The 23,351-nt window shown below is 49.0% G+C and overlaps 2 protein-coding genes across 11 annotated transcripts; one reads left to right on the plus strand and one right to left on the minus strand.

Annotated features, from left to right (window-relative positions):
* The first annotated feature begins 14 nt into the window (after nucleotides 1–14).
* AKIP1 (A-kinase interacting protein 1) lies at nucleotides 15–9,072 on the plus strand. 10 transcript variants are annotated; one of them, XM_019036330.4, is made up of 6 exons: nucleotides 15–193; nucleotides 414–641; nucleotides 1,418–1,498; nucleotides 3,803–3,907; nucleotides 6,274–6,354; nucleotides 8,324–9,072. In XM_019036330.4, the coding sequence occupies exons 2-6, from the start codon at nucleotides 420–422 to the stop codon at nucleotides 8,465–8,467; spliced, it is 633 nt and encodes a 210-aa protein (XP_018891875.1). In that variant the 5' UTR covers nucleotides 15–193; nucleotides 414–419; the 3' UTR covers nucleotides 8,468–9,072. The 10 variants fall into 10 exon arrangements, with proteins under 10 accessions (XP_018891875.1, XP_055211382.1, XP_018891876.1 ...); XM_055355407.2 differs by having other exon boundaries at nucleotides 21–184; XM_019036331.4 differs by lacking the exon at nucleotides 1,418–1,498 and having other exon boundaries at nucleotides 78–193.
* C9H11orf16 (chromosome 9 C11orf16 homolog) lies at nucleotides 9,069–21,908 on the minus strand. Its single transcript, XM_063710965.1, has 7 exons — nucleotides 21,862–21,908; nucleotides 21,103–21,287; nucleotides 18,339–18,495; nucleotides 15,897–16,131; nucleotides 14,434–15,078; nucleotides 10,271–10,492; nucleotides 9,069–9,442 (listed from the first exon to the last, which is right to left on the minus strand). Exons 2-6 carry the CDS (start codon nucleotides 21,267–21,269, stop codon nucleotides 10,293–10,295), a joined length of 1,404 nt encoding a protein of 467 aa, XP_063567035.1. The 5' UTR covers nucleotides 21,270–21,287; nucleotides 21,862–21,908; the 3' UTR covers nucleotides 9,069–9,442; nucleotides 10,271–10,292.
* Between the last annotated feature and the right edge of the window lie 1,443 nt (nucleotides 21,909–23,351).

The raw sequence follows: 23,351 nt of genomic DNA on the forward strand, positions 1-23,351 counted from the left end.
GCAACTCGCGCGCAGACGCCACGGCTCGGACGCAGAAGGCGTGTTTGGCCGCCCCGCCGTCCCGCCGCCCCGCCTCTCCCGCCTCTCCCGCCTTCCGCCAATGGCCCAGCTGCGCCGGCGCCGCCGGGAGCGCTAGGCCTGGTCCCTCTTCCTAGGATAGCGTTGCGCGCATGCGCCTTGACGAGTGAGCCGGGTGAGGGGGCTCCCTAAGTAGCGGAAGGGGTAGATGGAAATGGAAGGGGCGGGCGCGCTAGGCCTCGTCCTGGCTGGGCTCCCGCTGGAGTGTGCGTTGGGGGCGGACCAGGAGCGGTGGTCTCCAGGGAGGTCGAGGCTGGGGCTCCCACCCGGATTTGGAGCAGGGTCGCCGCGGCCCAGCTGACCCGCCGGCGTTTGTACGTTGTGTGCCCACTCAGGGAGCCATGGACAACTGTTTGGCGGCCGCAGCGCTGAATGGGGTGGACCGACGTTCCCTGCAGCGTTCAGCAAGGCTGGCTCTAGAAGTGCTGGAGAGGGCCAAGAGGAGGGCGGTGGACTGGCATGCCCTGGAGCGTCCCAAAGGCTGCATGGGGGTCCTTGCCCGGGAGGCGCCCCACCTAGAGAAACAGCCGGCAGCCGGCCCGCAGCGCGTTCTCCCGGGAGAGGTGAGGGTCGCTGTGCCAGGGGCCGCCCCAGTCCTTCGCGCCGCGGTAGCCCGCTGGGAGCCAGGGGTGCGCAGCGCAGAAGCAGCTGAGGAAACCTCCCCTTAGCGGAAGCTGAAAAGGATCAGGACAATGAATGGAAAAGTCCTTTCAAAACGCTTTACATTTGACAGATTCTTGTTGGGTAGCTGTAGAATAACGGTAGTGTTCAGCCCTGGTTGGTTACTTTAAAAAAAAAAAAATTAGCCGGGCGCGGTGGCTCATGCCTGTAATCCCAGCATTTTGGGAGGTGAGGCGGGCGGATCACCTGAGGTCGGGAGTTCGAAAGCAGCCTGACCAACATGGAGAAATCCCGTCTCTACTAAAAATACAAAATTAGCCGGGTGTGGTGGCGCATGTCTGTAATCCCAGGTACTAGGGAGGCTGAGGCAGGAGAATCGCTTGAACCCGGGAGGCGGAGGTTGCGGTGAGCCGAGATCGCGCCATTGCACTCCAGCCTGGGCAACAAGAATGAAACCTCCGTCTCAAAAAAAAAAAAAAAAAAAAATCTTACAGCTATCATCTGATAATAGAGGAAAGCCTGCAAACCTGTCTCTTAGATCCTGGATAAATTGCATGTCTATCTTTTAGAGTTGGAATTCTTTCTCAATAACATCGTTCTTTCTGACATAAACTTGCAGAGCCTTTCCAAAAGTAAAAAGGAGACTATTTCCAAAATGGCTTCATTCTCCAGCAGGGAATCCTAGAGCTAACCTGTGACGTGCCATTTATTCAAATAGAGAGAAGAGAGACCCCCAACCCTTAGTGCTTCCTTCAGAACAATGGCTGAATTCATGGACTATACTTCAAGTCAGTGTGGGGTAAGTTGGTGTGAACCAAAGCTATGCCCCATCACCTGCTGATGGACCACATTTGGATCTTTCTGGAATTTAGGGAGAATCTGGAGACTACCTGTTTCTCCTGCCCAGCCTTCATGGTCAGATTGTAATCAGTCAAGGACTTAAACCAGGGGGTAAATCCAAGTTAGAATTCACCCAATAAATGTTTATTGAATGCCTAACCCTGTAGCTGACAATATAGCAATGAAAAGTCAGAAAAGGTCTTCTGCCCTCAGTGATCTTTCAGTCTAGTGGGGGGAAAATAGCTTATTTGCCAAATTTCATAGCAAATAAGTTAAATATTAGGGTTTTTTTTAACTTTTTTTTTTTTTTTTTTTTGAGACAGAGGCTTGCTCTGTCACGCAGGCTGGAGTGCAGTGGTGCGATCTCGGCTCACTGCAAGCTCTCCCTCCCGGGTTCACACCATTCTCCTGCCTCAGCCTCCCTAGTAGCTGGGACTACAGGCGCCCACCACCATGCCCAGCTAATTTTTTTTTTTTTTTGTATTTTTAGTAGAGACAGGGTTTCACTTTGTTAGCCAGGATGGTCTCCATCTCCTGACCTCGTGATCCGCCCGCCTCACCCTCCCAAAGTGCTGGGATTACAGGTGTGAGCCACCGCGCCCGACCTCTTTTTTTTTTTTTTTTAATTGAGACAGAGTCTCACTCCATCACTCAGGCTGGAGTGCAGTGGCTCAGTCTCGGCTCACTGCAACCCCTACCTCCTGGCCTCCTGGTTCAAGCGATTCTCCTGCCTCAGCCTCCCGAGTAGCTGGGACTACAGGCACATGCCACCATGCCCGGCTAATTTTTGTATTTTTAGTAGAGACAGGGCTTCACCATGTTGGCCAGGCTGCTCTCGAACCCCTGACCTCGAGGGATCCGCACATCTTGGCCTCCCAAAGTGCTGGGATTACAGGCTTGAGCCACCATACCCAGCCAAGTCATCTTTCGATACTTAGGGAATGTTGAGGGCAGGCCAGAAAACATTCAAGGAAATTACCTGCATGGAAGGCACTGTCTTCTAGGAATTACAGCAGACTCTGGCCTCATGCAGCCTTAACACTTCGTGAGTCCTACATGGTTGTAAGGAGGCTGATCCACAAAGGAGATGGAAGGGAATACCTTGTTTCTGCCCTGCTTTTCAGTTTCATATGTTAAGATCTCAAAAAACTCTAATCTTTCTACATCTTTTATAAGAATCCGTGACTCCAAGAATAGGATTCCAACCAAAGAGGAATACTTCAGGGAATATTTTTATCTTATTTGTGTTGTTCAATGGTTTTACAAAAATCAATAGCTTCAACTCTACTGTAAAGTGATTAAACCCTTGGTTCATGGTTCAGCAAAAGGAATAATATTTGTCTTTGGTTTGAGGTTTAGCAAATTGCTGTTCTTCATTTTGGTTTTCAGTTCATGCTTCAGTTCAAGTCTCTGTTATGAAATGGAGCCTCAGAACCTCTTGGCTTTCTAGAGATAGAATTAAGAATTGTGTACTGGGTTTGCCTCCACAGTTTGAAGCAGCCACTAAAACACATCTTTAGGTCTGTGTCCTCAAGTGCTTTCCCCAGCTTCTCATTCTTCTGGTCACATGTTTTTTAGACAGTGTCCCTACCCTGTGTTCAAAACAAGCAGGGCTGTGATGTCCTCATCATTAGTCATTATCAAGGGCAAGTCTAAGGCTAACTTTGAGGGGGAGGAAGGAAGCAGACAAGAGAAATGTAACTGTTTTCCGATCTTTCAGAAGATTCTTCTTAAATTAGAGACTTCTCCCTCCACTCTCCCACGCACAGGAAGCACAGAGAAAAGGGCTGCAGAGCAGCTCTTGGGTTTGTTTCATTTCCTGCTGTGTTTCTAAATCTCAGGAAAATGTACCCCTCTCTTCCTGTGTCCTTGTCTGAGACTTAGACAATAAACATGGAACTGTTCATCCACATTTTTTAGGGGAGGAAATGAAAGGATATGTGCATTGGACATGGGGGCAAAGATGTGAAATTTGTTTAACCTGGCAGAGAGCATGGTCCTGCCCACCTTTAGTTAGCCAGGGTTCTTGCCCTACAGAGGCAGCAGGTGGCAGCACGGGGATGCCAAATGCATTTCTTTCTCTGCAGCCACTTTGGGTGGGCTAAGGTTTGTTGCGTGACTTCAGAGGCCTGTCAAGAGGGCAGGTAATTCACCTTTGCTCTCTTGCCTCCCTCCTTAACTGCACTTTGTCCAAATATCAGGGTTTTTTGAAAATTTGACAAGACTATTTGGTTAGCTAACATCTTTGACATTACGTCTCTAGAAATATTATTCATCTGTGCCAGAGGAAGGAGGGGCAACCCATGTCTATCGTTATCACAGAGGCGAGTCGAAGCTGCACATGTGCTTGGACATAGGGAATGGTCAGGTAAGTGTACTCAACTGTCCTGCACCATGCCTTCAGTCTACCAAGATATGACACCCTATAGTCAAGAGCCCCTGCTAGACTTTGTGTCACTGGATGCCTGTGTGACTTGGCATTACAGTGCTTAACAGAAATGTGTAAATTCATAGCCTTAGAGAACTTACAGCAATGAACATGAAATAGGAGCTTGTCAAAAATATAAGATTGATGCCACTGTAGGATCTTTAGTTGAACCTGCAGTCCTGGGCCATGGGATTCTCGGGCAGGTTTAAAGAAAAGAGATTCCAAGCCTGGAATGTGGTGTATGCAATGATCGCCCCTGTGACTATCCCCTGCATTCTATCCTGGGCAACACAGACCCTTTCTCTATTTTTTTTTTAAAAGAGCTCCAAATATCCTCTTCTACATCTAGGGATAGGATTTTTTTTTTCTTTTTTTTTTTTTTTTTTTTTGAGACAGGGTCTTACTCTGTCACCCAGGCTAGAGTGCAGTGGAGCAATCATGGCTTACTGCAGCCTTGACTTCCTGGGCAGGTGATCCTCCCACCTGAACCTCCCAAGTAGCTGGGACTACAGGCACATGCCACCACACCCAGCTAATTTTTAATGTTTTTAATAGAGATGGAGTTTTGCTATGTTGCCCAGGCTGGGGGAAAAGATTTTTAGTAATTACATTTTTTACTGTAAGGTGATAACTGTCATGTCTTTGGTAATTTTTTTTTTTTTTTTTTTTTTTTGAGAGGGAGTCTCACTCTGTCACCCAAGGTGGAGTGCAGTGGTGCGATCGCGGCTCACTGCAACTTCTGCCTCCCAGGTTCAGACAATTCTGCCTCAGCCTCCCAAGTAGCTGGGACTACGTGCACACACCACCAGCCCAGCTAATTTTTGTATTTTTCTTTCTTTTTTTTTTTTTTTTTTTGTCGAGACACAGTCTTGCTCTGTTGCCCGGGCTGGAGTGCAGTGGCGCAATCTCAGCTCACTGCAAGCTCCGCCTCCCTGGTTCACGCCATTCTTCTGCCTCAGCCTTCCGAGTAGCTGGGACTACAGGCGCTTGCCACCACGCCTGGCTAATTTTTTGTATTTTTAGTGGAGACGGGGTTTCACTGTGTTAGCCAGGACGGTCTCGATCTCCCGACCTCGTGATCCGCCTGCCTCGGCCTCCCAAAGTGCTGGGATTACAGGCGTAACCCACCGTGCCTGACCCATTTTTGTATTTTTTAATAGAGACAGAGTTTCACCGTGTTGGCCAGGCAGGTCTTGAACTCCTGACCTCAGGTGATCTGCCTGCCTCAGCCTCCCAAAGTGCTGAGATTACAGGCGTGAGCCACCATGCCTGGCCCATGTCTTTCATAATTTTTAAAAAGAAAGTACAAGGGAAGTGTGGGGACAGGGGTCTCTTTTAGCAAAATACTTTTTGTAAAGGTAATAACAGTTATGGGCCTCTCACTACAAACTTACCTTTTACCACATGTCATTCTGGGGAAGCCAAAGATTCTGCTTATTGAACTGATTCAAAGGAGGAGGTGGTGGTGGTGGTTTCTGAGGAGACTAGGTTTTTGCTTTTGTTTTAATGTACCCTACTTGTACTCAAAGATAGCAAACCAAAGTCCAGAGTCTATTCCGGAGTCTAAGTTGGATTCCTGACTTCTTTGGTCTGTCAGCCATTTTGGGGTGTTAGAGGGAGGAAGTTTAGGAAAAAGATGGGAGAGTGGGCACAGGGACATGAGCAAGGGCTGAGTGCACACTCGAAGCACCTCCCACACGCCTCCCCTGGCCTGGGAGGTGAGTAGTGGTGCCAGAGCTTGAGTCCTGAGCCCCCTTTTCTGGCCTAGCCTGAACTCTTACCTAAGTGCACCTGACCCTAAAGGGTGCACTTAGGTACATGTGGGGAAGAGTCGTTCCCATCTCTCCCTTTAAAATGTAAGTTCCCTCTAAGGGAAATTGGCTTTATCAGTCAGCCTGTTCCCTTCTAGGACCACCCCCACTCCTAGAAGAAGCACAGAAGAGAATGTATTGAGAGCCTAAGTGTCACTTTTCCATTTTAAATTTTCCCTGCAATCCAAGAGTGCCATGTTACAGACTGGAAAACCAAGGCTCAAGAGAAGTTAATCTCTCTTAGTAAATAGCAGAGATAGGACTTAAACTCAGGTGTGTCTGATTCCAAAGCCCATGTAAGGATGAAAATTATAGTAAACACCTGACTAAAAATACCTCACAGAACTCACTTAAAAATGCCTTAATGACTTAGATGACAGCTTAGAAAAAGCTGACAGAACAATTACTAACTCCTAATAAGGTAGAAGAGAACTTCTCTTTACAATCCAAAAGTGAAAGCTTGGGCACAAATCAGTGTTCTACTTGTCTCTTCAGAGAAAAGACAGAAAAAAGACATCCCTTGGTCCTGGAGGCAGCTATCAAATATTAGAGCATGCTCCAGAGGCATCCCAGCCTGTGAGTACGGAACTGCTTACGCACTGGGTTTCACCACCGTTGCAACTCCATGAACCAGTTGACATGGTTCTTAGAGGGCTATTTGAATTGAGTCTATAGTATTTTTAAGTTGAGTTGTTATTACACTTAAGAAGGGCACACAAAATTTTGGTTCAGTGTAAAATTAGGTTTTCTTGGTATTCTTCCTTCACTCTAAGCTTCAGGGATACTCTTTGTGCCTGAACTCATAGTTGTGGTTGGAAAGAATGTGAAGTATTCACCTCTCAGTTCCTACAGCTCAGCTGGGCTGGCGCTGGGTCCTGCTGGAATTCCACCATCTGTTCAAGCAGCAGGAGGGGCACGATACTCCTGCTAACAAAGTGAAAACCATTGCTGAAATTCCGAAACATACACATTTGGTGAGATCAGGTTCCAAAACATTTGAAGGCATTTGTTCTTATTTTCCACAAATGTTTCTCTGTAAAAACATACAATGAGTTTTTCATTTTTAGGATAAAGTACTCATTAGTTCATGAAGCCAGGGGATCCTTTTTGGAACTTGGAAGGGCTAGAATTCTGAGGAAAGGAACTTCATTCAGCATGGTGCCGCAATACATTTACTTTTTGCTTGTATACAGTTTGCTACGAGTCAGGATTTGGAGTATACTAGAGTTAGTAACAATTAAGAATATTCTGCTTCTAGTACAAATATAAGTTGTTAAGGCTTAGACGCCTCTCAACGCTTGCTGACTTTTGGTAATGCTGATGTTCCACAGTGTTGGAGTTCTACAGCCACATGCCAACCTTACCTCTATGTTTCCTTGTGTGCAAAGGAAGCATCCTTGGCTTTCTGCAATTCTGATATAACCATATTTTCTAAAAGTGACTTTTATTTACATGGTTGACAACCAATAAATAGTTAATGACATTGTCATACACATTTACGTCAGTTAAAGGATGGTAGACTTCCAATTTCGCAGTAACTGGACAGGCATGAAAGAATACAACATAAAACAGCTTTGGAAAAAATTGGCTTCAAATCCATCTGCAAGGTAGGAGGAAGAGCGGAAATTTCATAAAAATGTAAACATGATCATTTATTCCTCTGAGTGCAATTTGCTGGCCAGTAGTTTGGCTTTTCCCGTGTGTGGTAGTGGAATCGACAGCTTCTGCCTGTGGCCCCTTCTCAGCATTAAGCAAGCTTGTAATGGCATCCCAGCTGTCACTCTGGCCCTTAATTACAGGCTGTTTTCTGGTTTGTGACTTTGTCATTTTACCATTTGAACTGAGACCCATCCTCTGCCTGCACACCTGATGTAATCTACCAGCCATGAGTGAAGTCTACCCTTGGAAGACTTATTGTGCTCAGTTCGGCTCTAAATAAAATCTTTCCATTAACTCTGGCTTCCAATGTTTTGTACTCTGGGAGAACCAGTCCTCCAAGGGAGAGTTTTGTCAGCCAGCCGAATTGCTGCTTCAGTGACAAAATGGAATTCACTCAAATTGTTCTGAGCTTTAGGACAAAAGAAATGCCTGTCATCTTCCTGATAGTGAACTTAGCAAAGCACTGTTTAAAAGAATGGCTCTCATCACTCCCGAGTACCTTGTCATTACTGCTCATCTGTGCTAAGTGCCACTGTCTACTTCTGATCCCCAAAACAGTGGCCTCTAGCCTTTTCTTCTGCCTAACTCCAAGTAGAGTGTTCTTTTTATAATCCTTCATGTTCATATAACACTTTAGCATTTACAGAGCGTTTTCACATGCTTATTTGTGAGGTATTATCACAGTGCTAGAAATAAGGAAAGGCTGAGACCTACCAAAATGACAGTGTTGTACATGAGCAGGCTGAGCCTTGAAAGCAGGACCTCTGTCTCCCACATTAGCGCTTCATTCCATCACACCTCTGCAAGGACAGGTAGCCTGCTGGGGGGCCATGGTGGCACTGGGGTATAAAATCTCTAAACTGCTAATATCCTCTTTTCCTTCTAGGCTGAGAACATCTCTAAGGACCTCTACATAGAAGTATATCCAGGGACCTATTCTGTCACTGTGGGCTCAAATGACTTAACCAAGAAGACTCATGTGGTAGCAGTTGATTCTGGACAAAGTGTGGACCTGGTCTTCCCTGTGTGATGTTGACCATCACTGCCATCACATCACCTTTTTTTAAGTAGTAAGAATAAAGCCACTGTATGATTCTCTTAATAGCTAGCTATACATTAATCCTGTTTTTAGTGCTGACTGGGTCAGCCTTCCCAGGAACTGGAGTCTGTCTCTTTCAGTGCTTTTTTGTTTGTTTGTTTGGTTTTTTTTTTGAGACAGTCTCGCTCTGTTGCCCAGGCTGGAGTGCAGTGGCGTGATCTCGGCTCACTGCAAGTTCCGCCTCCCGGGTTCACACCATTCTCCTGCCTCAGCCTCCCGAGTAGCTGGCACTACAGGCACCCGCCACCATGCCCGGCTATTTTTTTTGTATTTTTAGTAGAGACGGGGTTTCACCATGTTGGTCAGGATGGTCTCGATCTCTTGACCTCGTGATCCACCCACCTTGGCCTCCCAAAGTGTTGGGATTACAGGCGTGAGCCACCGCGCCCGGCCTCAGTGCCTTTTTTAACTTGAGGGTGTAGAGGTCCTCCATGCTTGTTTGCCTGAAAGTAATATAATGATGCTGTCTGAACAGGTTTTACTGCTTGCTTTCCAAGTAAAGGTTAATTATGATAATAAAGAGATTTGGAAATGAAGAGAATTCATTTTTATTAAGAGGTGAAACAAAATGTCACTCATGTACAACTAGGCTTTATGGGAAGGTGGCAGAGTGGCTGTGGACACATTTGCCCAAAGCAGGCTGACCCCCTCTTCCACGGAAGAGGCATCTTAAAGCAGTTTCACCAGGGCCCTGGCAGGGAGCCCCAGGGCAGGACTCTACACTCCTATAGCCCTCACAACAGGTGCCTTCCTGCTGCTTATCTGCAGGGGGGTCTTCGTGGGGTGGAGATACTGCTGGTTATTTGACTGTTACCTGTGGCCTGTCCTCTGCCTCCTTCCGTTGAAGAAGGCCTTGTCAGCCACTCTGTAAACTCTCCTCGAATATTTACCATGTTTACTCTTTACCTATAAAAGGGGGAAAAAATCCATAGATTGTTATGCTGACTGCAAATTTAAGAATCAAAAGTCACTGATTTTAAAAAGTCATTGATTGTGGCCGAGTGCAGTGGCTCATACCTGTAATCCCAACATTTTGGGGAACCAAGGCAGGAAGATCACTTGAGCCTAGTAATCAAGACCAGCCTGGTCAACACAGTGAGACCTTATCTCTACAAAAAGTAAAAAATTTAGTCAGGTGTGGTGGCATGTGCCTAGCTACTCAGGAGGCTCAGGTGGGCGGCTCACTTGAGCCCAGGAGTTCAAGGCTGTAGTGAGCCATGATTACGCCACTGCATTCCAGCCTCAGTGACAGAGTGAGATCCTGTCTCAGAAAAAAAAGTCATTGCTGTGTCCCAAATGTCTTGAAGCTGCCACAGCAGTACTGTGACATCTCCCAGTTTGGTTGCCTGGTGATTCTCTGATTTTGAACACAAACCTTTCCTTGGGAAAGGTGCCAGTATTTTATATAATGGAAATAAAATTTAAGTAGGGCTATATTATCATTCTTAGTGAGGAATAGACTCCATATTCAGAGGGCCTAATAAAGCAGACCGCTACCCAATACCATAGAACAGAGGGTCATTTAAACGGGGATCCTTGCACCCCCAAGAAGCCTGTGGTTAAATTCATGGGTTCCATAAGCCTTCTGAAATTACATGCAAAATTGAGGGTATGTGCATTTTTCTAGGACAAGGGGTCATAGGTTTTACTGTTCTCAAAGGGGATGTGACCCAAAAGGTCTAAGACCCATGTGAGGAGTCCTTAGGAAGCCCCTTTCCAGCCATTCTGCATTACCTAGATCCTCAGGGCTCTTAGTCTAACGGGAATTCTTGTTCCGCTGACATATTGCAAGGCTCTGACTCCGCTTTCTGTGTTCAGCTTCCCCTGGCGGGGTCCGCGGTGGCTTCGTGTGGGTTGCTTTCGAGACCAGCTCCTTGGTAGTCCCCACTACTACAGTTTGTGCTCTCTGCTGTTTGTGATCCTTTTCTTCTTTCCAGATGTTGGAATATCTTGTTCCTAAACCCAAAAGTCAATTACTTAGGTTGAATATGCCACAATTTTGATGGGATAAGTAGAACTAAAACAAGGAATCACTGAAGTATCTGTAAGCTCAAGCATTGTTTTCTTTTCATTTATTATGTATTTGAGACAGGGTCTTGCTATATCACCCAGGCTGGAATGCAGTGGCATGATCATAGCTCACTGCAGCCTCAGCCACCCAGGCTCAAGTCATCCTCCCACCTGCCACCCGCTCTTCACTACAGCCCCCAGTAGCTGGGACCACAGGCGCACACCACCATGCTCAGCTAATTGTTTAGTTTTTTGTAGAAACAGGGTCTCACTATGTTGCCCAGGCTGGTCTTGAACTCCTGGGCTCAAGAGATCCTCCAGCCTCAGCCTCCCAAAGTGTTGCAGTTACAGGTATGAGCCACTACACCTGGCCTGTTTTCTTTTGCCATCATGCAATGTGTCCATGTAATGTTTTCTATTTTTAGAGAAAAAAATTGTTATCATTTCTGGACCTTATGCTTTTGGGAAACATTACCTGATACCCAAGATTTGGAGTTGTGAAGAAGTTATTGGATGTGTTTTCTAAACTGCCAGTAGGGCAAGCAAAGGTAACTGACTGCCACCAGTTAAAGGAGCTTCGACACCTTCACTGATTACTGATAACACAGACCACAAAGAAGAGATTACAAGCTGATAGAAAACAAATATGAAGAAATTGAACTGGGTGCATTGGTGCACACCTGTAGTCCTGACTATTTGGGAGGCTGAGGTGGGAGGACTGCTCGAGCCCAGGAGTTTGAGGCTGCAGTGAGCTATGATCGTGCCACTGCCCTCCAGCCTGGGTGACATAGTGAGACCCTGTCTCTAAAAATAAAAAAAAATATTGGGGCAAAACAAAAATAATGGGAGATGTGACTTCCTGAGGAATAGACCAATCTAAAAGGGAAGGAATGCTTTTTACGTTTCTTTTAAAACTACAGATTGAATCCTGTTTCAGTCAAAGGAGGCAGAAAATACCTCCCTGCCAGCAGCTCACAATCTGGCCTCCCTAGGACTATTAGGATCTAATTGTAACCTCTCACTGCCTGTAACTGAAAGTAAGGGAAAGTGTGGAGGACAGAGAAACCTATGCAAGAGCTTTTGTGAGAGGCAAAGCTCAAAATTGAGTGTCAAGCATCAGCGCTCGACAGAACGGATATCAAGTCCTGATAGCAAGAACTGATTAAACATCAAGCATGTTTAGGAGAAGCAAAACAGCACATTTCCTTTAAAAGATACAAAACCTGGAGGGGAGAAAAGCAAAGCTCTGGTGTTTGCCTTGTTTCAGCCCTGACCCTGGTTTTCTGTGCTTCTCTTCACTAGTGAGCAGGTAGTCCCACATGTGTGGTGAGGGCGGGGGATGGCCATGTCTCCACACCCCCTCTCGGGCATGCTCTCCATATATTTGGGAACATACTGATGATGCTTATGGGTCAGCCCCAGGAACTTTCCCTAGAGCATAACACAAGATCCAGTATTTAACAGGAAAGCCAGGCCAAGTACCTGAAGATACTATAGTTATCTTCTTTATAGTCAATTATTAGAATTTATTTCAGGGGAGAAAATAACTTTGGAGTGGATGTCTTTAAATGTGGTGATGGAGAGAGACTGTAGATGTAAGTGGCTTTGGGCAGTAGCAGTAAGAGCTGTGTAAACTTAGGGCCGGGGGAAATTTGTTTGGACTTAATCAGGTTTGGAACCCTTCTAGAGTTTGCTATGGAGCAAGTCACAGCAATGGGAACACAGACGTGGTATCTAGGGTATGTCTGGCCTCCATGGCCCCTCTGGTTGTCCCTCTCCCCTATGCTGGGCTTGGCACTGTCTCAGTTGCTCCCCACAGACCCCTTTCTGTTGGGTAGGTACAGCTCTTCTTTCTCCAAGCTGTGCTGGAGCAAGAGGCATTGGGAGCTATGGAGAATTTAGCATGAAAACTCTAGAGTTTGGTGCCATCTTCTTTATGCCCTCTCTACAAGTGATAATATAAAGAAAATGGTGCCAAACTCTAGAGTTTTCATGCTAAATTCTCCATAGCTTCATTTCTTTCGAATGGAGAAAGAAACCGGCATTTCTTTCTTTTCTTTTTTTTTATTTTTGCAGACAGTCTCGCTGTGTCGCCCAGGCTGGAGTGTAGTGACTTACTCTGCCTCCTGGCTTCAACCGATTCTCGTACCTCAGCCTCCCAACTAGCTGGGATTACAGACGTGCATCACAATGCCTGGCTAATTTTTGTATTTTTAGTAGAGACGGGGTTTCGCTTTGTTGGTCAGGCTGGTCTCGAACCCCTGACCTCAAGTGATCCGCCCCCCACCCCCACCCCCCGGCCTCCCAAAGTGCTGGGTGAGCCGCTGTGCCCAGCGAAATCGCCATTTCTGAGTGGCTGCTGCCAAGGCTTGCCATTGCAAGATTGGAGTAACCCATTTCAGAGAAGCCCAGGACCCACCCCCCCCATTTTATATTTTCAATACAAAGTTCCCTCCTGGAGAGTGGAGGAAGAGCACAGCTGGGCCTATGAGAGATAGGGGAAAAATCCTCATATAAAATCCAAGTGCAGCAGACACACTCCTCCCCACCCCTCCCAAAGCCCAGGGGTTCAGAGGAGTCACCAGGAAAGCTTCTCATTACAAACAATTTCTCAACTTTCTGGAACTGAACACTAATAAAATCCTTACCCTTGGGGCAAGATTGAAATCTTCATTGGTGCCAGCTTGGTGGTTCACGCCTGTAATCCCAGCACTTTGGGAGGCCGAGGCAGGCAGGTCACTTAGGCCAGGGGTTCGAGACCTGCCTGGCCAACATGGCGAAACCCCATCTCCACTAAAAATACAAAAAGTTAGCCAGGCATGGTGGCATGCACCTATAATCCCAGCTACTGGGGAGGCTGAGGCATGAGAATCCCTCGAACCTGGGAGGCAGAGGTTGCAGTGAGCCAAAATCATGCCACTGCACTCCAGCCTGGGCAACAGAGTGAGACTCTGTCTCAAAACAACAACAACAACAACAAAAACCCTCATGGGCTGAGCAGTCCTTCTGGCTCAGTGGCAGTCCTAGAAATAGGGCTATGGTTTCAACCAGGGACCCCCAGTGGGTCCCAGTATGGGCAGTGCCTAGAGATCGAAGCCCTTAGCAGTGGTGTTCCTTCACCTCACAGCCTCCCTGCCCCATATACGTTCAGTGACCCCAGGACTCCCAGAATCTTGTCAAGGGTCAGACTTATCCAGGCCACCTCCTTCACACAGCTCTGACAGGCTTCTGCTCTTTCCAGACTCCGTTGGGAATTTAGATAGGATGGGCTCCCCGAACCTAGCAGGGCCCGCCACACAGTTCTCAGCTGGAGGCGATGCAGTGTGGGGCTGGCTGCAGACTGCCAGCAGCAACAGGACACGGCTTCCCTGTTGGCCATGAGGGATAAGAAGCACATCGCAGTGCCTGGGTCCTCCCCGCTCACTTACTGAGGGACCCAGCAGGAGAGTGGGGCCTCATGACCAATGCTTAAGACCAGTTTCTATGCTTCAGTGCATCAACTCTGATCAACACCTGGAGGCATTTGGACTGTTCATCTAGAGAAAAACCAAGGCCTCCAAGAAAAAAGCAGGGGACTAAAAACAGACAATGGCAGTGCTCTATCAGTAGAGACTAGTGAAGAAAGAAAAAGGCAGGTATTAAATAGGGATGCAACCTTAGCACAAAGATCAGTTCATCCTTCTGCTCCTTTGGGCCTCATAGCTGAAATGGAAACCTGCTATTTCCCTCTCGCCACAGCCTCCTCTTCAGCATGACCAGACTCCCAAGGATTACTGCAGTCCCAGCAGAGTGGACACGTGCATCAAATTCCTAAGGGACATGTGGGAGGGAAGGGAGCCGGGGCCCCAGCCCCTGCCTTAGAAGGCAAGCCCACTCCCCTGGTATACCTGGCTTCCCAGGGCATGGCTCAGGCCCGTTTCTCTTCCAATACCTCCACTCAGGCTGGCAGAGGCCACTCTGCCTCAGAGGCGTCTCAAGAAGGATGGGATCTGTGTTAACTGCACTGTTCACCATCAGTCTCTGGGGAGGGCCCATCTCCAGATCATTCTCCACACCGTCTTGTTCACAGGAGGAGGATGAGGAGGAAGAAACAGCCAGGGGAGCGTGCATTGCTACTTTCTCCTCTTTAGGACCTTCCAGGGGCAAAAGCTGTGCTGTGGGCTCCAACTCTGGAAGTTCTCTGGCCATGACTTCTGAGGTCCTGGTTAGAGGCCACCAAGTCGTGCCACATGGCAGGCAGCCACAGAGGCAGCCCTGGCACAGTAGCTGGCAGCAGGCATGAGGGTGGCAGAGAGGGCACAGGAATGGAGCATCCGGAGGAAGCTCATTAGTGATGCACCCAGTGATTGGCCCTAGCAGAGAGCAGCAAGGGGCCCAGTGAAGGGGCCTGGGGTGCTCCCTGGTGAAAGACTTGTGCAGCCTCTCCACAGCCTTCTTCCAGATGGCCAGGGACACCGACTGGACCCCACCTAGGGGCACTTTAGCAGCTTTGCCATTCCAGAAATGAACAGTGATTTCTTTTTCCTTTGATGCTACATAACAAAAAATGGCAACATTTTGTTATAATTACCAATTATCTCCTTTTTTTTCTTTTTTCTTTTTTCTTTTTTTTTTTGAGACAGGGTCTGGCTCAGGCTGGAGTGCAGTGGCACAGTGATAGCTCACTGCAGCCTCAACCTCCCAGGCTCAAGCCATCCTCCTGCCTCAGCCTCCGAAGTAGTTTCCACTTCCTAAACGTGGGATAAAGCCTCTCCTACCCACACAGGCAAAGGCAGAGCTTCAGCCTGGCCCCGCTGCTCTGGCTGCCTGGCTCCTCACATGCACCTCTCCGTGGAGAGCCTGCCAGGAACATCCTTCACCTGCACCATAGTTACCTCCGCTTCCCAAGGACTTGCCTGAGCCTCCCTGCCTCCTGGACTACAGTGGCCTGCAGGGGCTCACTTTTCTTGTCAAAACCAAAATGCATTCTCAGTAGAAGCCTCATTCTGTCATTCTCTGAATTACAGTGGTGCTGACTGACCCTGCAGAAGAGGACTGTCTGGTCCCTGGAGGACCTGGTGAGGGCTGGGTCGTGAGTAGCTAAACCATGGTTTAGCTAACCAACATAGATATGAGAGTTTTAGGCCATTTACCCTGATTACAATTTTTTTTTTAATAATCTGAAAGATACACTGTGCATCTTGAGGCATCTGTTGCTGCCCTCAAGATTAAGCAGCAAGCAAGGGGGAAAAATTCTCTTCTTAAGGCCTTAGAAACCCCTAAACTGTAGACGCAGCCTTGGCTCTCTCCTCTGGCCTGATTACAGCCTGGCTCCTTCTGGGGACTGATGGGTCAGAGCAGCTTCTCTTACCTCTCTGGGGATCTCTCATCTCCAAGCCCAAAAGAACAGTGCCAGGGCCATACTGCTGTTGGCCTGGCTCCCAGAGTGCCAGCACCTTATCCCCTGGTCTCAGTGAGTATCCTACAGATGGTGAGAGAGGAATGACATCCTCTTCTAAGACCACTCTCTGCTGCTGGGCTGGCAGCTTTGGGCCTGCGACAAGAGGAGCCTCGAATTCCACAAGCAGGACCCCCTGTCTCTCCAGCTGTGGGAAAGAAAACACTCAGAATAAGACCTGGCATTAGAAAGTACAATAGGGAGCACCCAGGTTCCCTACGAGGCCCCCCAAATCAGGCCCAGGGGCTGCCTTCCAAACAGTGACAGGCACCTAAAGAAGGGACAGGGCAGATGCTGCTTCAAGCCAGTAAAAGCCAAGACAGGCAGGCTGTGTGGCGCAGTTGTGCTTCCCTGAATCTCTTCCTGCCTCGGGCAACTCTTGTGGATCACTTCCTGCCTCTGCCTTTCCATTCCCTTCCTTTGCCTGGTTTTCTTTCCTCCTACCAAATTTTTGACCTGCAATTGCCAGGAGTTACCTGGGTCCTCCCTGGACCTTTTCTCAATGCAATCTCCTCCTTCCAGCACCCCCAAGAAGCGTCGCTCCTGTGTCCAAGACCAACCAGGGATGTGTCCAAGACCAACAGGATGGTTGTTCACCTATGAGGCTCATGTAGGCAAGGAGCGATTGTGGCCACAGAGCTGCCCTCAGCACTGCCCTTGCAGTCAACGAGGAAGGGGTTAGCTAAGCAAATGAATAGCAAAAGTGAGAGAACAGTGCTGCAGCTACTTAAAAGTACAAGCTGTTTCAAGTACTCTGTGATTTAGAAGAGAAATAAACTCTGGTTATAAATTATTTTTACCAAATCACTGGACAGAACCTATATTTGAGCAAAGCTTTGCTAGAATTTCATTTTAATTCACATATTAGTTACTTGAAAATTGACTTTTTTTTGTTTTTTCCAGACGGAATTTTGCTCGTCACCCAGGCTACAGTGCAATGGCGTGATCTTGGTTCACTGCAACCTCTGCCTCCTGGGTTCAAGTGATTCTCCTGTCTCAGGGTCCCGAGCAGCTGGGACTACAGGAGCCCACCACCTTGCTCGGCTAATTTTTGTATATTTAGTAGAGACGGGGTGTCACCACGTTGGCCAGGCTGGTCTCAAACTTCTGATCTCAGGTAACCCACCCTTCTTGGTTTCCCAAAGTGCTGTTATTACAGGTGTGAGCAACCGCACCTGGCCGAAAACTGACTTTTGATTGGAAATTCTGAAATTCATATTTTTAAAGAATTTACACTAGTCTTCCCTTCATGAATCTACATTCACAAAGTAAGTCTGACTCTGAAAAAAAGAAAAAAAAAAGAAGTGAGTAGCCACTGAAGTACAGGCCAGGCCTGGCCCCCAGCATGGCGAGAGTGTGCTTCTCTGTGTACCAGCACACACCCGTGCATGTGAGCAAACATATCTCATTCCACCTTTCCCTTAGGCTAGTGTTCATTCAACACACTGAATTTTCCGCAACAAAGTACTTTTAAAGTACATTTTCTTCTCTGTTATATGCATTGAATTGTGTCCCGTTACCCACCTCCACCCTCCTCCCACAGGCTGGAGTGCAATGATGCCATCAGTTTGGGGCTCAAGTGATCTTCCTGCCTGAGCCTCCCAAGTAGCTGCGACTACAGCCATGTGCCACCATGCCTGCCTCATTTTTAAATTTTTTGTAGAGACAGGGTCTCACTATGTTGCCCAGGCTGGTCTTGAACTCCTGGCCTCAAGCAATCCTCCCACCACCACCTCTCAAAGTGCTGGGATTACAGGCATGAGCCAACATGCCTTGCCCCCTGCCAAATTCATATGTTGAAGTCCTAGCCCCCAGAATGTGACCTTATTTGTGGATAGGGGCATTGCAAATGTAATTAAGATGAGGACTGAATATGGCAGGTCCCTAATCCAGTGTGATTGATGTCCTTATAAAGGGGGAAATGTGGGCACACACACACTCAGGGAGAAAGCCCCATAAAGGTAAAGGCAGAGATCAAGGCGATGCCTCTGTAAGCTGAGGAACACCAAAGCCTGCCAGCAAGCCATGAGAAGCCAGAAGCAGGGCATGGGAATGATTCTTCTTCATAGCTCTCAGAAGGAACCAACCTTGCCAACCCCTGGACTTCCAGCCTCCAGAAATGGGAGACGACACATTTCTGTGGTTTAAGCCACTCCGTTTGTTGCACTTTGTTAGGGAGCACTAGCAAACTAATACACTCAATGGTATTACATGTTCACTTCTACAACATGGCCATGGGAGAGCTGTGCTTATGCAAGAAACCAGCCTGCTAGATGTACACAGCTAAGGCATGTCAGGTATGACAGGGCCACCCAGAGGAGCACGCCAGGGAGATACTGGGGGTCAGGGACTTGCCTCGGGAGCGGCCTTTATTTGGGCCCGGTAGTAAAAACCATCTGCTTCCCTTCTTGCTAGGACCCATGTGTTGGCAGCATCTCCAGCTCTTCCCAGCCAGCCAGGCCCCTGCCATGCTGGGTCGGCAATGTGGAGACACGGGCAAGAAGAGGCGTGCCTGGAAAAAAGCAAATGGAATTAGTGGATAGAGAGCAACAAGCCCTAAACACATCAAGAAACACGTTTCACAGGTACATCTGAGGTACACCACAGCACATGAGGCATGTGGAACAGAAATCCATATGGAAAGTGGCAATCTATGACTTCCGGAAGGATAAGGTAAACCTCCGGGAGGGGCAGAAGGAGAGGACAGTGAAGGGAACCATCCTTGGTGGATTGGGAGTTGGTTCAAGGCAACCAAAATGTAATTCGCCTTGATACATTCAAGTTAATTGATGCTTGTTCCTACACTAGACAACAGACTGGAAAAGTGTGGCTCAAGCCTGTAATCCCAGCACTTTGGGAGGCCGATGTGGATGGATCACTTGAGCTCAGAAATTCAAGACCAGCCTGGGCAACATGGTGAAATCCCATCTCTACCAAAAATACAAAAAATTAGCTGGGTGTGGTGGTGTGAGCCTGTGGTCCCAGCTACTTGGGAGGCTGAGGTAGGAGGATTGCTTGAACCTGGGAGGTAGAGGTTGCAGTGGGCTGAAATGACACTACTGCACTCCAGCCTGGGTGACAAGGTGAGACCCCCATCAAAAAAAAGAAAAGAAAAGAGTGCCAGGGGCCAGGAGCAGTGGCTCACGCCTGTAATCCCAGCACTTTGGGAGGCCGAGATGGGCGGATCACGGGGTCAAGAGATCGAGACTATCTGGACAACACGGTGAAACCCCACCTCTACTAAAAATACAAAAATTAGGTGGGCGTGGTGGTGGGTGCCTGTAGTCTCAGCTACTCAGGAGGCTGAGGCAGAAGAATCGCTTGAACCCAGGAGGCGGAGGTTGCAGTGAGCCAAGATTGCGCCACTGTACTCCAGCCTGGTGACAGAGCGAGACTCTGTCTCTAAAAAAAAAAAAAAAAAAAAAAAGTGCCAGGTAGGTCAATCCTAAGGCGGCGTGTGGGATTCCAGGATGAGGCGTGGAAGCTTGGATAGTAATGCCGAGGGTGTGAAGTTGTAATGCCACTTGATGCTGTGGGGTCAGAGGGATGAGGAAGTGTTTGGGCAGGGACAACCCAGAGGAGCTAAGGGGCTGTGGGACAGAAAAAGGAGATGCTAGTTCCAGAAAATGTTGTGGTCAGGGCCAGTTGGCCTAGAGGAGTTGTTGAGTCAGGGTTTGGGTTTTTGAAGAAGCCATTTTACTTTGTGGGCAAAGCTGAATGCAAAGGGGGCCTGTCTGCCTCCTGCTGCCATCAACATGCCGTCACTGCACCCAGGCTGTTCGTGCTGAGGAGCTCCTGCAGACCCATGCTGAGCTGCCCTCAGCCCCCCTCAGCCTCCTTCCTGTGCTTGTTGGCATCTAAAGTCCCATGCTTAACTCTAGCCTTGAACAGGATGGTCCACCGGGTGGATCACGAAAGGGAGCCATTAAGGATCATTCAAGCTGGCATGTCCCTAATGTGGGCAGAATGGATCAGGCAGCAGGAATGCGAGTCCCTGGAGATGACACGCTCCACATGTGTATATAGGGCTGTGGTGCCTTTGGCCTCTTGTATGCACGCTTTAGAAAGCAGACTGAGGATCCTATTCAGGAAAATCCTGGACAAAGGAGGGGTACCGAGGGAACCTGAAGAGGGACCTGGAGACCCCACATTAGCTGATTTCTCATATGGTGGCTGAGCAAGTCTCATTTTTTTTTTTTTTTGGTTTTGTTTTGTTTTTGAGACAGAGTCTCGCTCTGTTCCCTAGGCTCGAGCGCAGTGGCGCTGTCTCGGCTCACTGCAACCTCTGCCCCCCGAGTTCAAGCAATTTTCCTGCCTCAGCCTCCTGAGTAGCTGGGAATACAGGCATGCACCACCACGCCCAGCTAATTATTGTTTTTCCTTTGAGACAGAGTCTCACTCTGTCACCCAGGCGGGAGTGCAATGGTGCGATCTCGGCTCACTGCAACCTTTCCACCTTCCGAGTTCAAGCAATTCTCTGCCTCATCCTCCTGAGTAGCTGGGATTACAGTCACCCGCCACCATGCTTGGCTAATTTTTATATTTTTAGTAGAGACGGGGTTTCACCATCTTGGCCACGCTGGTCTCGAACTCCTGACCTCGGGTGAACCACCCACCTTGGCCTCCCAAAGTGCTAGGATTACAGGCATGAGCCACCATGCCCAGCCAATTTTTTTTGTGTTTTTAGTAGATGGGGTTTTGCCATGTTGGTCAGACTGGACTCGAACTCCTGACCTCAAGTGATCTGCTTGCCTCGGCCTTCCAAAGTGCTGGGATTGTATACAGGCGTGAGCCACTGCGCCCAGCCAAGTCTCAGCGTTGATGGTAAAATGAGCTATAAACTTGGTAACTGGCTATCCCTAACTGCCTTCTCTCACTCATGCCAACTGCAGCATCTGCAACTCTGCTAAAGCCAGATCAACCCTGGAGGACTCTGGGAGCACAGTGTAGGCTGGAGTGACAGACCCCACACAGATACGCCAATCATAGGCCAAACAATGAAGACCCCTTTCCGCCTTCTCAGGAAGCAAGTCTGTCCACCAAGGTCTACCACCGACAGCCAAGAACAAAGGAAAAAGAAAAGGGCACCCACTTCCCCCAGAGGGGCAGAGAGAGGTACCTTGCAAGGGGCTTGTGCCCGGTGAGCCAGGGCGCTTGGAGGGCAAAGGGGTAGGTGAAGGAGAGGTCCCAGGGTGGAGCAGCACTGTCCCAGCCAGGGGCCTTCAGGCTTGTGGCCACGCTGCAGTATTTGAGCAAAGGCATCCTGGGCCCCGTGGAGGATTCCATGGCCTTCAGAGGATCCACCTGAGAATAGGCACCACCATTACCTGAGCTGCAGCTTGAAGCAAGCGGTGGCCACCTGGGCGAGGCAGGGCTCAGCTCTGCAGTTAGCTGCCTCTGGGGACAGTTGAGTCCATGCACGGCCCCACCTGCTCCCACAAACTCTCACAGTTTCCTCTTTGAGTCACCTGCCTTGGGAACCTCCACTCAGGAAACAGGGAAGGGATTGGAAGAGCAAGTGCTGTGAGTTTAGAGCAGCCCAGCTTTAAATCCTCCCCTACAGCCTGCTGGCTGTGTGCTCACTTAACCTCTGCTCTCCAGTTACACTCGGGATAGAATACATGGAAAGCACCTGGCGTATTCAGCAGCTCAACTTATGTTAGTATTTTTCCTCCTTCCTCCTCCCCGGCCACCTACAAGGCTAGTTCTGGCCCCAGGCAAGCTGAGATCTCAGGGCCGTCCATCCCCTTTCCAGCCCTGTTCAGAGGAGACATCTGCCACCAGGGCCCAAGATCAAGCCGCACTGCTGCAGCCCACCAGAGCCCCGTGAGGGTCTGCCCCTGCCCAAGTCCACAGGTCTGACCCCAAAAGGACTTACCCACAGCCCCAAACTCCCAGCCTCCACCTCAGCCTCAGGCTCCTTCTGACAGCTGGGGCTCAGGGCCTCAGCCCAACCAACTCTTGGTTGCCACGCCGGTTACCATGGGTGCAGCCTGGGGACGCTGTCGTCTGTGGCCAGTGAGTGCACCGAGCATGCGGAGAGGGGGACAGGAGGCCTTGGGAGGTAGGGGTGGGGCAGGAAGTGATGAGGGAGGGGGTGCTCTCCAGGTTTCCCTTTGGAGAGAAGAGGAGGAGGAAGAAGGGGAAAAGGCCAGTGTAGCCTCAGTTCTCCAAAGCTCAGGCTGCTCCACTGCTGGAAGAGTCATTGGTGGTGGGAAGCCCTCACGGATCCCAGGAGACTCCTGTGAGGGAGGAGCCACCTCCGCAGAAACTGAGGGCCTCCTCCCTGTACACACTAGAGGCAGGAATGGGGGAGCCACTGGCGGCCTGGGGACTCTAGGATAGAATTTGTCCCTAGTCTAAACCAAAATAACCAAAGGTGTGGGGCCTGTTTGTCTATAACAGGCAGGACTCTGTTGAGGAGCAGAGGTGTTGTGACCATTTGGAGTGAGAGGTGTGGACACTGGCAACAAAGGAACAGAAGTCCAGATTCTGCTTGTGGGAGGGGCTCGTATTTGGAGGCCTCTGACAGTCACTGTGCACTGGTTATGTGCCTGGTATGCAGGCACGTTTGGAGGTGTCTCCCTCACATTCATACCCCGCTTCTACCAGGTCCTGTTTCAGTTGGCAGATCCATGTGGATAGGGAGGCCAGGGTACCCACCTCCAGGGGTAGAGTGGGTGTCAGTCACCCCTTCCATCCCCGTCCGGCCCCAGGGGTTGGTCAGGCAGTGGCGTGTTCCTGAACCTCTCCAATCAGCAGGAATCTGGAGACTTTGGCTTGGAATCCTGGGATATAAGCTTTCTCTTTCTTCCTATGCCTGAATAAGAAAGCTGATAGTTCTGAGAGCCTCTGACAGCCTTTTGGGAACACTGAAGCTATTCCCAGAGAAAGAGAGGATAGACCTCAGGAAATAGAGGGTTTGTTCGTTTGTTTGTTTGGAGACACGGTTGCCCAGGCTGGCCTCAAACTCCTGGGCTCAAGGGATGCTTTTGCCTCAGTCTTCCAAGGAGCTTGGACTACAGCCATGCACCCCCACGCCCAGCTGAAAATAGGTTCTCGGTGACAGTACTGAGTCCTGCCTGCAGGCAGTGCTGCTACTCTAGGCCTCAGCTGTGTGAGCCAATAATTCCCCTTATTGATTATGCCACTCTGGATTGGGCTGTTTCTTACTTGCAACCAAAAGCCTCTTAACTGATGACTGCCCTCCCGAAGCATCACTTCATAGTCAGGAGAATGACTGCTGCCCAGGACTGTATACCAAGGCGGAGTTATTTGGCACACAAAGAGTCTAAGAAAGACCCATGGCCAGGCGCGGTGGCTCATGCCTGTAATCCCAGCACTTGGGAGGCCAAGGCAGGTGGATCA

Source organism: Gorilla gorilla, chromosome 9 (genome assembly GCF_029281585.2).
Source record: "Gorilla gorilla gorilla isolate KB3781 chromosome 9, NHGRI_mGorGor1-v2.1_pri, whole genome shotgun sequence".
Classification (NCBI taxonomy): domain Eukaryota; kingdom Metazoa; phylum Chordata; class Mammalia; order Primates; family Hominidae; genus Gorilla; species Gorilla gorilla.

Bases quoted from the DNA above. Each gene is read 5' to 3' on its own strand.
- AKIP1 (XM_019036330.4), top strand. From the start codon at position 420: ATGGACAACTGTTTGGCGGCCGCAGCGCTGAATGGGGTGGACCGACGT. The intron at 642-1,417 runs GTGAGGGTCGCT...TTATTCAAATAG, and splicing joins AGCGCGTTCTCCCGGGAGAG to AGAGAAGAGAGACCCCCAAC. The intron at 3,908-6,273 runs GTAAGTGTACTC...TTGTCTCTTCAG, and splicing joins TGGACATAGGGAATGGTCAG to AGAAAAGACAGAAAAAAGAC.
- C9H11orf16 (XM_063710965.1), bottom strand. From the start codon at position 21,269: ATGGAATCCTCCACGGGGCCCAGGATGCCTTTGCTCAAATACTGCAGC. The intron at 18,496-21,102 runs GTACCTCTCTCT...GCTTTTTTCCAG, and splicing joins GGGCACAAGCCCCTTGCAAG to GCACGCCTCTTCTTGCCCGT. The intron at 16,132-18,338 runs GCAAGTCCCTGA...TCTTTCCCACAG, and splicing joins AAATAAAGGCCGCTCCCGAG to CTGGAGAGACAGGGGGTCCT.